Below are 14493 nucleotides of genomic sequence, written 5' to 3'. Positions count from 1 at the left end.
CTCAAGATGTTTCTCCGCTAAACTATCGGTAGTGTTTTCCTGCGCCATTTTTCGAATTTTTCCAGCAAAGGAGACGCCGTCGTCACGTGAGCTGCACATGACACATCATTGGCTAGCTTACGCCACCTCATGAGACGTAGCCTAACTGCCGCCCTGGCGCTGTTTTGTACGGTTTTTGTACTTATTTTGATTATTGTTTCTCAGCTGTTTGTAAATATTGCAGTTTATAAATAAAGGTTTATAAAAATAAAAAATAACCAAAAATTTTTTATTAAAAAAAAGCCTCCGCGCATGCGCATAGCATAGTTCCAACGAATCGATGACTAAATTAATCGCCAACTATTTTGGTAATCGATTTTAATCGATTTAATCGATTAGTTGTTGCAGCCCTACATTTGAATAGAAGTGTAGATAGAACATGTTAAAACAGAAAATAAGCAGATATTAACCGCAAATGAACAAGTAGATTAATAATCCATTTTTACCGCTGTTTCTTAATCATTTTGACAATATAATAGAATGATAAATGACACAATATGTTACTGCATATGTCAGCAGACTAATTAGGAGCCTTTGTTGGTTTACTTACTACTAAAAGAAAAGTTGTCTAGTATGTTTACTATTTTATTTAAGGCCAAACTTGCAATAATAAACATATATGTTTAATGTACACCAAGATGTTGTGTTAAAATAAAGCCAATAATGGCATTTTTTGTGGTACCCTTTTATTTAGAAGAGTATCAATACATTTTAGTACCGGTATCGGGACAACCCTCGTCAGCACTGTTAATGCTGACTGAGCATTGGTTGTGTTGCTGCTCATCGGCAGGTGCGTGGGCTACTGAAGCTGCCAACCGCTGGGGTCTCTAATGAGGTAAAAGAAACCATTGACAAACAGCTGTGGCTGTAGGCAACCTCCTGATGTAGGTATTTATGAAGTCCACAATATGGCAGTATGTGCATTTGAAGTATGATGAGTGGTCAGTGTCAAAGAGAGCCTCGTTCTACTTTCCACTCTCTCATGCACTCAAAATCATTATTAAAAATGTACCGTACTTGTGAAAATAATAACAGGGTTTGAGATTACATTGAACCAAAATTTAATTAGAAATACATGTTTAAAATCTAAATTGGTTAACTAATTTAATTATAATTAGTTAACACAAATTAAGTTAAAAATAAATAACTAAACTAAGATGAAAGGCGTTTGATGTCATGAAGTGAACTTAAATACAAAAAAAATATGAATTGCAATCAGTTTTTGGTCCTGAATAATGTTAAACATATTTGTCAATTATTTTTTTCATATGGCTTTGGAATCATCAGCTGATGGGTGTTTTTTCGAAGATGATGTGTGCGCACACACATTGTTTTTTCTAGCTAATACAGAGCACACATCCAACACGTCTGCTCGTTCAACAGTGAGCACACAAAAGATGTGTGCTGATATTCCAAAGCGCTATGTCTCTTTTGTAGTCTGCTGAATACTTTGTCCCACTTTCAGTGTCACCATTGTTGGTGTTTGCTTCAGAGGAGACGATGACACAGCAAGCAGCATATCATGCACGGTCTTCATTAAAGGCACTTACTTTGACTGCACAATGCTGTTACTCTTATGCAGATTAAAACAAAATCTATTTTTGCCAAGGTAGGTGTCCCTAACTAGTGAGCAGCAATGTCTTTGTTTAAGAAAGGCTATTTTACATTTGAGTTGAGTAGTTATCTGTGGATTATTTATTAAAATTGTATTTTTACCAGGCTAGATGAACCTAATTAGTGAGTAGCATATCATGCACTGTCTTAATTAAACAAACTTACTGTATGTTTTTGGACCATAGGGCGCCCCGGATTATAAGGCGCACTGCCGATGAGCGGGTCTATTCAGGTCTTTTTTCATACAAAAGCCGCACCGGATCATAAGGCGCATTAAAGGGGTCATATTATGATTTTTTTCTAAATTTAAAACACTTCCTTGTGGTCTACATAACATGTAATGGTGGTTCCTTTCTGCTAATAGGTGCCATTTTGTGGTCCTTATACACACACCATAATAATACTCGTATGTTTAATGCGCCGACAATCCATCAAGCTTCCCGAAGTCGTACTAAAAACATTTTGACAGATCTTTGAGCACCGTGTGTAATGTTCTATATTCTCAATGGAACATTTAAAGTTTTGGTGTTTTAATGCCATCACATTGCAGTCTACATGTATCTCTTATGTATGGCTGCCATCTACTGGTCACACTTATTACACCATGTACCAAATAAAATTGCTTCTAGGTCAGTAAGCACAACCAGAATTATGCCGTACATTAGGCGCACCGAGTTATTAGGCGCACTGTCGATTTTTGAGAAAATGAAAGGATTTTAAATGCGCCCTATAGTCTGAAAAATACTGTACTTGGACAGCAAAATACTGTTACTCTTATGCAGATTAAAACAATCTATTTTTTGCCAAGGTAGGTGTCCCTAACTAGTGAGCAGCATATCATACAATGTCTTTGTTAGAGAAAGAAGGCTATTTAACATTTGAGTACCGGTAGTTATCTGTGAATTATTTTTTTAAATTATATTTTTACCAGCCTAGATGTACCTAATTAGTCTTAATTAAACAAACTTACTTTGTCTGCAAAATGCTACTACTCTTATAAAGATTAAAACAATATCTGTTTTACCAAAATACGTGTACCTAACTAGTGGGCAGCATATCATGCACTGTCTTAATGAAACAAACTTACTTTGTTAGCAAAATGTTCCTGCTCTTCTCCAAATAAAACTATTTATTTTACCAACCTTGGCGTACCTAACTAGTGAGCAACATATCATGCACTGTCTTTCTTGGAGAAAGAAGGCTATTTTACATTTGACTAGTTTTCTTCTACGTCACCAAGCAAGGTGTACCTAACGAGTGGGTAGCATATCGTGATTTGTCTCCATAAAACATGCTTGCTTTGTCAGCAACATGTTTCTACTCTTCTCCAAATTAAAACAATATATATTTGATCAAGCTAAGTGTTCCTAAATGGTAAGCAAAATAGCATACTTTGTCTTTCTTGGAGAAAGAAGTTTATTTTTTACATTTGACTAGTTTTCTGTGTATTATTAATAGGGCTGCAACAACTAATCGATTAAAATCGATTATAAAAATAGTTGGCGATTAATTTAGTCATCGATTCGTTGGATTTATGCTATGCGCATGTGTAGAGGCTACTTTTTTTATTGTATTTTTTTATAAACCTTTATTTATAAACTGCAACATTTACAAATAGCTGAGAAACAATAATCAAAATAAGTATGGTGCCAGTATGCTGTTTTTTTCAATAAAATACTGGAAAGGATAGAAATGTAGTTTGTCTCCTTTATCCGATTATTAATCGAAGTAATAATCGACAGATTAATCGATTATCAAATTAGTTGTTGGTTGCAGCCAAAATGATTAATTATGGGCCTGCTGCATTGCGTATTATTATTGCTCATACTTCAACTTTTACGTTTCTCTTACGATTAATACGAGATGAACCAGCCAACAAACCCCCACACATGTTACACAGTCGGAAAGGTCTCGCTCGCCCCTATAATGGTACTTTAAGTTGGGAACAATTCGTTTTACCATGGCAACGCTATTCACAAATAAAAAAAACAAAAACAATGGACCAATTTAATTGGTACATACCCTTTTTAATGGACGATTGCTTCGATACGAACGCCAAAAAGACAAGATTGCCTCCTCTTGTAGCTCAGCCATACTTTCACGTAGCTTGGTGTTTAACGTCTCATTTTGTTCACACACTTGTCTCCTTTTACCTTGGCTAAAAAAAATGTTGTGTCCTTTTTTTGGTTTTGGCCGGATGGCCGTCGGAAGGAAGGCTAGCTCTGTTGCTCATTTTGTACAGTTGCTCCTAAAACTCACGGATTCGGACACTCGGCACCATCTTCAAAGTACGGCGGCTTCCGGCGACCCCCGGCCAGAGGTCCAGGGCACAGATAGCAGACCCATCAAAATTTCCGCGGGAATTTTCTTGTTCCAAGGGTATTTTACCAAGCTAGGTGTATCTAACTTTTGAGCATCATGTAATGCAGTATTTTTCAACCTTTTTTGAGCCAAGGCACATTTTATTCATTGAAAAAATCCAGAGGCACACCGTGAGCAGAGAATGTTAAAAACATTAAACTCAGCAGCCAATATTGACAATAAAAAGTCATTGTCGCAATTGTTGGATATTAATTTAAACCATAACCAAGCATGCATCACTATAGCTCTTGTCTCAAAGTAGGTGTACTGTCACGACCTGTCACATCACGCCCTGACTTACCGTATTTCCTTGAATAGCCGCAGGGGCGCTAATTAATTTAAAACCTCCTGTCACTCCGGCGTTTACCGGAAACCGGCGGGATGGCCGTGCATGCGGTAATTATTTTAAAACCTCTTCTCACTCCGGCGTTTACCAAAAGGAATGTGGTAAATTTAGGCGTGCGCTTTGAGTGTGATGTAAGCATATACCATCATGAAAAGCACATTTAATTAAAAAAAACGTTATTATGGTCTTACCTGTACTTATAAATGGAGTCCATTTGCAGCTCCTTCTGACCAAAAGCATCGATAACTTGTTTATAGAAGTCTTCCTTATTTTCTTTCTTCCGTTTTAAAAGTCTCTCTGTCTCGATGGAGATATTCCTTTAATTATTACCTCCTGCTTCGATTAAAAGTCCAGTTTAGAAAACTGTTTTATTTTAGATAGCGGTATGTAATCCTCCTTGTTAAAAGTTCAGGCAGAGGAAAAAAAAAAATGTCTTGCTGCGTGTGTTCACTTCTTCTGCAGTACCGGAAGTCGCAAGAAGGATCACTAGCGCGGCAGCGCCCTCTACCACCAGGAGGCGGGAGTCATTTCATGACTCATACAGTATTTGACACACGCAGCTACGGTATATTAATAAAACATAGCTGCTTACTGTTCTTTTTAGCATACTGCACCGGTATTCAATAGCTTGGACCTTAAATCCTACTGAATACCGGTAGCTCTTTATCTTTTTTCCTTTGTTCGATTGCAAACTACTGAAAGCAGCTTCCTCCATTTTGAAAATGAGGACAGATAAAGCGTCACTCGTGACGTAACAAATTTGACCCGGTGGAAGTTCTAGCCATATGCTAAATATTTTGCGAAACGAGTTTGACCCGGCGAAAATTATAGACATGCAATAATAAAATTAATATTTTGCGAAACGAATTTGATCCAGCGTCAATAATGAACCGGCGATAAGGCCAAGCATGCGTTAATTATTTTGAGAAACGAGCTTGACCCGGCAGTAATTCTAGACATGCGAATACTATATTCCCTGCGCCAATTCAAGGAAATACGGTATTTTGAGTTTTTTGCTGTTTTCCCGTGCGTAGTGTTTTAGTTCTGGTGCTGTGCTCCTCTTCTGTTGGTATTTTCCTGTAGCAGTTTCATGTCTTCCTTTGAGCGCTATTCCCCGCACCTGCTTTGTTTTAGCAATCAAGACTATTTAAGTTTTTTTTTATCCTTCTTTGTGTGAACATTGTTGATTGTCATGTCATGTACGGATGTACTTTGTGGACGCTGTCTGCTCCACACGCTGTAAGTCTTTGCTGTCGTCCAGCATTCTGTTTTTGTTTACTTTGTAGCCAGTTCAGATTTAGTTTCGTTTTGAATAGCCATCCCTAAGCTTCAATGCCTTTTCTTAGGGGCTCTCGCCTTGTGTTATTTTTGGTTTAAACGTTCGATTTACCTGCACACTGCCTCCCGCTGTCGTCTGCATATTGTGATCACGACAAACCATGTTCCTGACATCTACAAAGCAATTAGCTACCTGCTGCCACCTACTGATATGAAAGAGTATTACATGGTTACTCTGCCGATCTCTAGACTACACCGACACTTAACAACAACACATTATTTGCGGATTATAATTACTGGTTTGCAAAAAATATTTTTAACCAAAATAGGTGAAACTACATAATCTCCTATGGCACACCAGACTGTATCTCACGGCACACTAGTGTGCCACGGCACAGTGGTTGAAAAACACTGATGTAATGCATTGTCTTTCTTGGAGAAAGAAGTTTTCATTTATTTATATTTGAGTGGTTTTCTATGGATTTTTAACCAAAATTGTATTTTACCAAGCTAGGTGTACCTAACGAGTGAGCAGCCTATCATGAAACCTTTATTACCAAAATGCCAATATTCCTATGCAGATTAAAGGCCTACTGAAATGAGATGTTCTTATTTAAACGGGGATAGCAGGTCCATTCTATGTGTCATACTTGATCATTTCGCGATATTGCCATATTTTTGCTGAAAGGATTTAGTAGAGAACATCGACGATAAAGTTTGCAACTTTTGGTCGCTGATAAAAAAGCCTTGCCTGTACCGGAAGTAGCGTGACGTCACAGGTTGTGGAGCGCCTCACATCTGCACATTGTTTACAATCATGGCCACCAGCAGCGAGAGCGATTCGGACAGAGAAAGCGACGATTACCCCATTAATTTGAGCGAGGATGAAAAATTTGTGGATGAGGAAAGTGAGAGTGAAGGATTAGAGGGCAGTGGAAGCGATTCAGATAGGGAAGATGCTGTGAAAGGCGGGTGGGACCTGACATTCAGCTGGGAATGACTAAAACAGTAAATAAACACAAGACTTATATATACTCTATTAGCCACAACACAACCAGGCTTATATTTAATATGCCACATAACAAACACCTCCCCCCTCCCGTCCATATAACCCACCAATACAAATCAAACACCCGCACAACACACTCAATCCCACAGCCCAAAGTACCGTTCACTTCCGCAAAGTTCATACAGCACATATATTTCCCCAAAGTCACGTACGTGACATGCACATAGCGGCACACACGTACGGGCAAGCGATCAAATGTTTGGAAGCCGCAGCTGCGTACTCACGGTAGCGCGTATCCAACTCAAAGTCCTCCTGGTAAGAGTCTCTGTTGTCCCAGTTCTCTACGTGTTTGTGTTGCTGCAGCCGGCCGCTAATACACTGCTTCCCACCTACAGCTTTCTTCTTTGCTGTCTCCATTGTTCATTAAACAAATTGCAAAAGATTCACCAACACAGATGTCCAGAATACTGTGGAATTTTGCGATGAAAACAGACGACTTAATAGCTGGCCACAATGGTGTCCCAAAATGTCCGCTACAATCCATGACGTCACGCGCAAACGTCATCATACCGAGATGTTTTCAGCAGAATATTTCGCGGGAAATTTAAAATTGCATTTTACTAATCTAACCCGGCCGTATTGGCATGTGTTGCAATGTTAAGATTTCATAATTGATATATAAACTATCAGACTGCGTGGTCTGTAGTAGTGGGTTTCAGTAGGCCTTTAAAAGTATATATATTGTACCAAGCTCGGTATAGCGGGCAATAGTTTGGACACCCCTGGTTTAATTCAGCATTGAGTAACAATTTCTGCTTCATGTGTTTTGCAGAGGAAGCAGATTTCTTCGGGAGCGACTCGCTGACCAGGAAGAAAAACACGGGGCTTTCGGCTGTTCTCCTCCGGCCCGACGCCAACAGGAAGAAGCCGCCGGTGATCATCAGCCTTCCGAAGGACTTCCGCCCCGTGTCCTCCATCATCGACGTGGACATCCTGCCCGAGACGCACCGCCGGGTGCGCCTGTACAAGCACGGCCAGGAGAAGCCTCTGGGTTTCTACATCCGCGACGGGTCCAGCGTGCGGGTCACGCCGCAGGGCTTGGAGAAGGTCCCCGGCATTTTCATCTCCCGGATGGTGCCCGGCGGCCTGGCGGAGAGCACGGGGCTGCTGGCCGTCAACGACGAGGTCCTGGAGGTGAACGGCATCGAGGTGGCCGGGAAGTCTCTGGACCAAGTGACGGACATGATGATCGCCAACAGCCACAACCTCATCATCACCGTCAAGCCAGCCAACCAGCGGAACAACATCGTCCGAGGGAGCGGCGGCGGCGGCGGGGCGTCCGGTAGCTCCGGACGCTCTTCAGACAGCGGGGCCAGCTACTACGGCTACTCCTCATCCGCCGGCCTCGCCGCCGCCTCCTTGGCGCCCTCACACATTATCCAGAACTTCCCTGTCGGCGAGATGGACAGCGACGAGGACGACGAGGACCTGGTGATCGAGGCGGAGCCCGACTTCGGCATTCCGCCGCCTCCCCGCTACGAGCCGCACCTCAACCTGCGAGCGGCCGCCTCGCCGCCCCCGCTTTCGGTCAACGGCGGCGTGACGAGCAGCGCCAGCAGCGGCTCGCTGAGCAGGGCCAAGTCCTCCACGCCGTCGCCCGACATAGCCGTGAGTAGGCGGAGTCTTGAGGAGGACGGCACCGTCATAACACTGTAGATCTGCACGCTAAGCCGGCAGCCAATGACGGTGAAGCATACTGAAATGTAAATATTTCTACGTCCTAACATTTACACCTAAAACACCTCCATGCCCACGCGTGTGTGTGGACGCCACTCTGGCGCCACAAATACTGCGGGCACAATACACACACACACACACACACACACACACACATACTGGTTATCATTTGGAATGGGGACCAAGTTTTTGATCATCACTTGTGGGGACCACCCTTTCTACAGGTTGTGGAGGCATAAAAAAATTTTGGTAAAATGGCCACTGCCCAGTTAGCTCATACACGTCTTTAAATCTCTGGATTGATGAAGTAATGTGCTGATCATTCTTACTGGGGAAAAAGACTTCATATGGTTCATGGGGACCAAATTTAAATCATTTTGCATAATTCACACAAATGTGTACGTGACTACTGAGGACCATTTATTAAAAAAATTTTTAAAAAATAAATAAAAAAGTTCTAATTAAATATGACATGATCCTCAGAATACAGCACTACAGCGAGTGCAGTACCAGCTACAGCCCGATGAGGGGGCTGCTGTGCAAATGTCTCACACTCAAACTAACCCAGGGGTCGGCAACCCAAAATGTTGAAAGAGCCATATTGGACCAAAAATACAAAAACAAATCTGTCTGGAGCCTCAAAAAATTAAAAGCCATATTACATATAGTGTGTCATGAGATATAAATTGAATTAAGAGGACTTAAAGGAAACTAAATGACCTCAAATATACCTACAAATGAGGCATAATGATGCAATATGTACATATAGCTAGCCTAAATAGCATGTTAGCATCGATTAGCTTGCAGTCATGCAGTGACCAAATATGTCTGATTAGCACTCTGCACAAGTCAATAACGTCAACAAAACTCACCTTTGTGCATTCGTGCACAACGTTAAAAGTTTGGTGGACAAAATGAGACAGAAAAAGAAGTGGCATAGAACACGTCCTAGAAAGTCGGAGAAAGTTATACATGTAAACAAACTACGGTGAGTTCAAGGACCGCCAAAATTAGTAGGACAAAACGGTGCTCGCCAAATACTCGAATCAGTGAAGCATGTTTAATATAAACAGTGTGCTTTATAACAATTAGGGAGGTTTGCGTCATGTTTGTCCTCCTACAGAAACCATATTGAAACAATTTTTTATTTTTTTTTCCACCTCATCTTTTTCCATTTTTCATATATTTTTGAAAAAGCTCCAGAGAGCCACTAGGGTGGCGCTAAAGAGGTTGCCGACCCCCGCACTAACCAGTAAACATGTTTTATGGGCCAAAGCCCACTTAGGCATCTTCAGAATGGATCTGACTATCATTTAAAAAGGTTTCCCTTTAGGGCACCTGTTTTTTTGTCTCCATACCGTCAAAAGTCCCCTAAAGGTGACTGTGTAAACAGAGCGATGTCCCCATTAAGTTAGCATTGCCAGAACACACACACACACACACACTTACACACACTTCTGTATCTACCTGAGCTTCCTCCAGGGGGCAGAAGTGAGCGCCTTGATGAAGTCCAACACACAAACGACTTTTTTAGCACGACAATCGTCCACAAGACGTTGAGCAAGCACTACAACCTGCAATAATAACAATATTATTATAATAATGTTTTTTTTGTTTCAAGAGCAAACTTCTGGGCCTCTCAGATGCTTAAAAAAAAAATATATATATATATATATATATGAACAATTGACTGATCAATCATATTTTTGATACGCATATCGAAGGTCCATATCGTATTGGGTTCAAGCAGCTCGTCTGTTCCAGGGTCAAACTGTGGCCGTCGCCACAGGCAATATTTGAACATTTTTCCACTGTCATTCAAGTGTAAAAAGAAGCTAACTTGACGTATCTTTTGATAACCTCGCATAAAGACAAACATTCCCTTTTTATCGTATTGATTTCTAACTGGACGGAGACACTTGGCCCCCGACGACCGACTAGTGTGGCGAATTAGCATAAAAGACCGAGCGAACTGCGGAATATTTGTACTATACACAAAAGACGACTTTTTTGGGGAAACTGTATTTTTAAACACTAAATATGACAAAAAACAATGTTCTTTTTGCGCCACCTGTATTAATCGTTAGACTCAAATATAAGACAAGTCTCATTTTTAGCTTTTATCCAGGGAGAAATACATCTCTTATATTGAGGTCAATTTATGGTTGACTTTGGCAAATTGTACTGAGCAGCCAGACAAGCTGCTTTTCTTATGTCTATGGTTATCGTCACACTTTTCCCTCATTGCCATGACTGGTGTCCTTCTGTGTTGATGTTTTGTTGCTACTCTACCACTATGTTGAGTAAGTTCTATGGTTATCACACTTTTTTCTCTTTGCCATTACTGGTACCTTCAATGTTTTGTTACTACTGTCTATGGTTAGTAAGTTCTATGGTTATTGTCACACTTTTCCTCTTTGCCATGACTGCTACCCTTCTGTGTTTTTTGTTGCTACTCTACCACTATGTTTAGTAAGTTCTATGGTTATCATCACACTTTTCCTCTTTGCCATGACTGCTACCCTTCTGTGTTGACATGTTCTCGCTACGCTACCACTCTGTTTAATAAGTTCTATGGTTATCGTCACACTTTTCCTCTTTGCGATGACTGCTACCCTTCAATGTTTTTTTACTACCCTGTGTCAATGGTTATCGTCACACTTTTCCTCTTTGCCATTACTGCTACCCTTCTGTGTTGTTTTGTTGCTACTCTACCACTATGTTTAGTAAGTTCTATGGTTATCGTCACACTTTTCCTCTTTGCCATGACTGCTACCCTTCAATGTATTTTCACTACCCTATGTCTATGGTTATCGTCACACTTTTCCTCTTTGCCATGACTGCTACTCTTCTGTGTTGTTTTGTTGCTACTCTACCACTATGTTCAGTGAGTTCTATGGTTATCGTCACACTTTTCCTCTTTGCCATGACTGGTACACTTCAATATTTTGTTTCTACCCTGTGTCTATGGTTATCGTCACACTTTTCCTCTTTGCCTTGACTGGTACCCTTCAATTTTTTTTTACTACCCTAAGTCTATGGTTATCGTCACACTTTTCCTCTTTGCCATGACTGCTACCCTTCTGTGTTGTTTTGTTGCTACTCTACCACTATGTTTAGTAAGTTCTATGGTTATCGTCACACTTTTCCTCTTTGCCATGACTGCTACCCTTCAATGTTTTGTTACTACCATATGTCTATGGTTATCGTCACACTTTTCCTCTTTGCCATGACTGATGTCCTTCTGTGTTGTTTTGTTGCTACTCTACCACTATGTTTAGTAAGTTCTATGGTTATCGTCACACTTTTCCTTTTTGCCATGACTGGTATACTTCAATATTTTGTTTCTACCCTGTGTCTATGGTTATCGTCACACTTTTCCTCTTGCCATGACTGCTACCCTTCAATGTTTTTTTACTACCCTGTGTCTATGGTTATCGTCACACTTTTCCTCTTTGCCATGACTGCTACTCTTCTGTGTTGTTTTGTTGCTACTTTACCACTATGTTGAGTAAGTTCTATGGTTATCGTCACACTTTTCCTCTTTGCCATGACTGATGTCCTTCTGTGTTGTTTTGTTGCTACTCTACCACTATGTTTAGTAAGTTCTATGGTTATCGTCACACTTTTCCTCTTTGCCATGACTGGTACACTTCAATATTTTGTTTCTACCCTGTGTCTATGGTTATCGTCACACTTTTCCACTTTGCCATGACTGGTACACTTCTGTGTTGACATTTTGTCGCTACTCTACCACTATGTTTAATAAGTTCTAAGGTTATAATCACACTTAGCCATGACTGGAACTCTTTGTATGGATGTTTTGTTGCTACACTACCACTATGTTAATAAGTTCTATGGTTTTCTCTTTGCCATGACTGGTACCATTCTGTATTGACATTTTGTTGCTACTCTACCACTATGTTCAATAAGTTCTATGGTTATAATCACGCGTTTTCCTCCTTTGCCATTACTGCACGGTACCCTTCTTTGTTATCACAAAAAAGCCAAAGAAAAAGCTGGTGTGGCCCTTGCAGGCATGTTTTTGGTCCTGTCTCCAAACTGTAGAATGTTCAGGTTGTATTTTGGCATATTTCCTTCCTGTCCCTGCTCCATATTTCTACAGATGTGACTTTTATGGTCCGTCCCCGCATATTTCCTTGAGCTTGACAGAAAATGTTTTTTCTAGAAGGGTCCATAAATTGAAAAGTGTCTGTTTACTTCCACGGTGGATATTTGGCACATTGATAGCAACACTGTAACATGAAGAACACGAAGGAGTTTATCTTCATATGTTAAAATGTCTCTTTTTAAATATGTTTCGCCCCAAACAATCCACCCTTGTGTCCATTTAGTTTTTTTTGTTTTTTTTTCTTACACATGAATGACATTCAGTGTGTGATTTGATGAGAGCAATATTTGTAATGATTTATTTGTTTGGAAGATTTCATTTTGTCTTATACTTTTGTATATGCTGGAAATTATGATTAGAATCTGTTGATGAGACTGTGATTATCTAAGACTGGAAACACACACATCTCTACTGTACATGTTTGAAATCCTAATGTGGTACATGGGATACTAATGTGTCATTCCTACTGTAACTCATGTTAAATGATTTCTTTACCTGCAACACTTGTATTTATCATCTAATCATGCCCTCTGTCTACGTATTTTATGACTTGATTTTTCATAATCAATATGTTTGTTTGTGGATGATATCAGTAGCAGACTTTTTGGCTTAAACAGGGGGAGTTTTTAAAGTTTTTTTTTTTTTTTCCATACTGTGAATTCTTATTTGAAAGCAGAACATTTTCATCTTTCCTTTCATGTTTTTTTTTTAAAAGAAATTATTGAACTACGGCGTCATGCTTGCCAGATAAAATACTGTTATATATTTAGATTTGTATTGAAGATTTGTCAGTATTTTCATATTGGACGCTTTAAATGATGTACATTTTTATGACATAGTGAATATGTTTCTTACTGGAGCTGTATGAATAAATAGATGTACACCTATACTTGTTGATCGGAGGAGATGGATGGAATAATATTAAATAATAATAAATTATATGTAGTTGCTGTGTTTGCTGTGCCTTCATTTTGCTAAGTATTTTAAATGTTGCTTTCTGGCGCCATCTGCAGGACACTTGCTAACTGCGTTTGCATTAAAAACCGACTAAAGATTTACAGCTTGTTTAGGATTTGTTCAAACTTGGTAGTTTTAACGTGAAGTTTGATAATCTTTTAACTGTATTTATTTGACAGTGTAGTTGTTTGACGAGAAAAATGTGAATTATTTGGATGGTATCTAGGAATCCCGCAACCCCCGAACCTACCATTCATGATGGCTGCCCTGCATATAGCAACAGTAACAAATGTACACAAAACAAGAAACACGTTATTCATGTTTTTTTTCCTCTACATTTTAATTTGATTATATTAAATGATCCTATTAGGTTTTAAATATCAACAGAGTTATTTGATTGACTACAGTATTTATATGTTGCGTATTGCTCTTTTTTAGCCCCTTGTTCCAAAGTCGTTTGAAAAATGTATGTAATTACCCTATAATTTAGTAAGTATATGTATAATATGGACATACTAAGACACTTTGAGATTTGTAACTTTCTTCTGACAAGGAATAAAGCTGACTGATATTTATATTTAAAAAAAAAAGTATGCTCAGAGATATGTAACAGCCATGCTAAGTGACGTGGCGGCCATCTTGGTGGAGGCAAAATTCCCATTAAATGCAATGCTCGTACAGGAACTTTTAAAAATAAAACAATAGTTAATACAATATTTAATAATAAATGTTATAATAAAATAATTGAAAATAAATCCTAACTAGCCTGTTTCAGGTACCAAGTCATATGACTAAGGTGTGCGGCTACAAAATTGCCTAAAGCAGTTCGCTTGCTAACACATTTTTAATGCAGTGTACTTTACTATCAACGTCAAAACATGCTAATAATACATACTATTTTGTTTAAAAACATGTTCTAAGCGTAGGTTTGGCATCTTCAATTTTCCTTTTTCATAAACCTTTATAATATGCAACATTTACATATAAGCAAAGAAATAATAATGATCATAACATGTACAG

General features: G+C 39.4%; 1 protein-coding gene across 1 annotated transcript in view; it reads left to right on the top strand.

Annotated features, from left to right (window-relative positions):
- pard6b (par-6 partitioning defective 6 homolog beta (C. elegans)) overlaps nucleotides 1-13459 on the top strand; it is a 59238-nt gene extending 45779 nt beyond the window's left edge. The window contains exon 3 of the mRNA XM_062052612.1: nucleotides 7480-13459. Coding sequence (XP_061908596.1) covers nucleotides 7480-8363 — 884 coding nt within the window. The 3' untranslated portion in view covers nucleotides 8364-13459. The remainder of the gene's footprint in view (nucleotides 1-7479) is intronic.
- Nucleotides 13460-14493: the final 1034 nt, after the last annotated feature.

The sequence above is a fragment of the Entelurus aequoreus genome, linkage group LG07, assembly GCF_033978785.1.
Source record: "Entelurus aequoreus isolate RoL-2023_Sb linkage group LG07, RoL_Eaeq_v1.1, whole genome shotgun sequence".
In the NCBI taxonomy this organism is placed as follows: domain Eukaryota; kingdom Metazoa; phylum Chordata; class Actinopteri; order Syngnathiformes; family Syngnathidae; genus Entelurus; species Entelurus aequoreus.
Note: the sequence above shows the minus strand (reverse complement) of the source record. Positions and strands in the feature narration are given on the sequence as shown.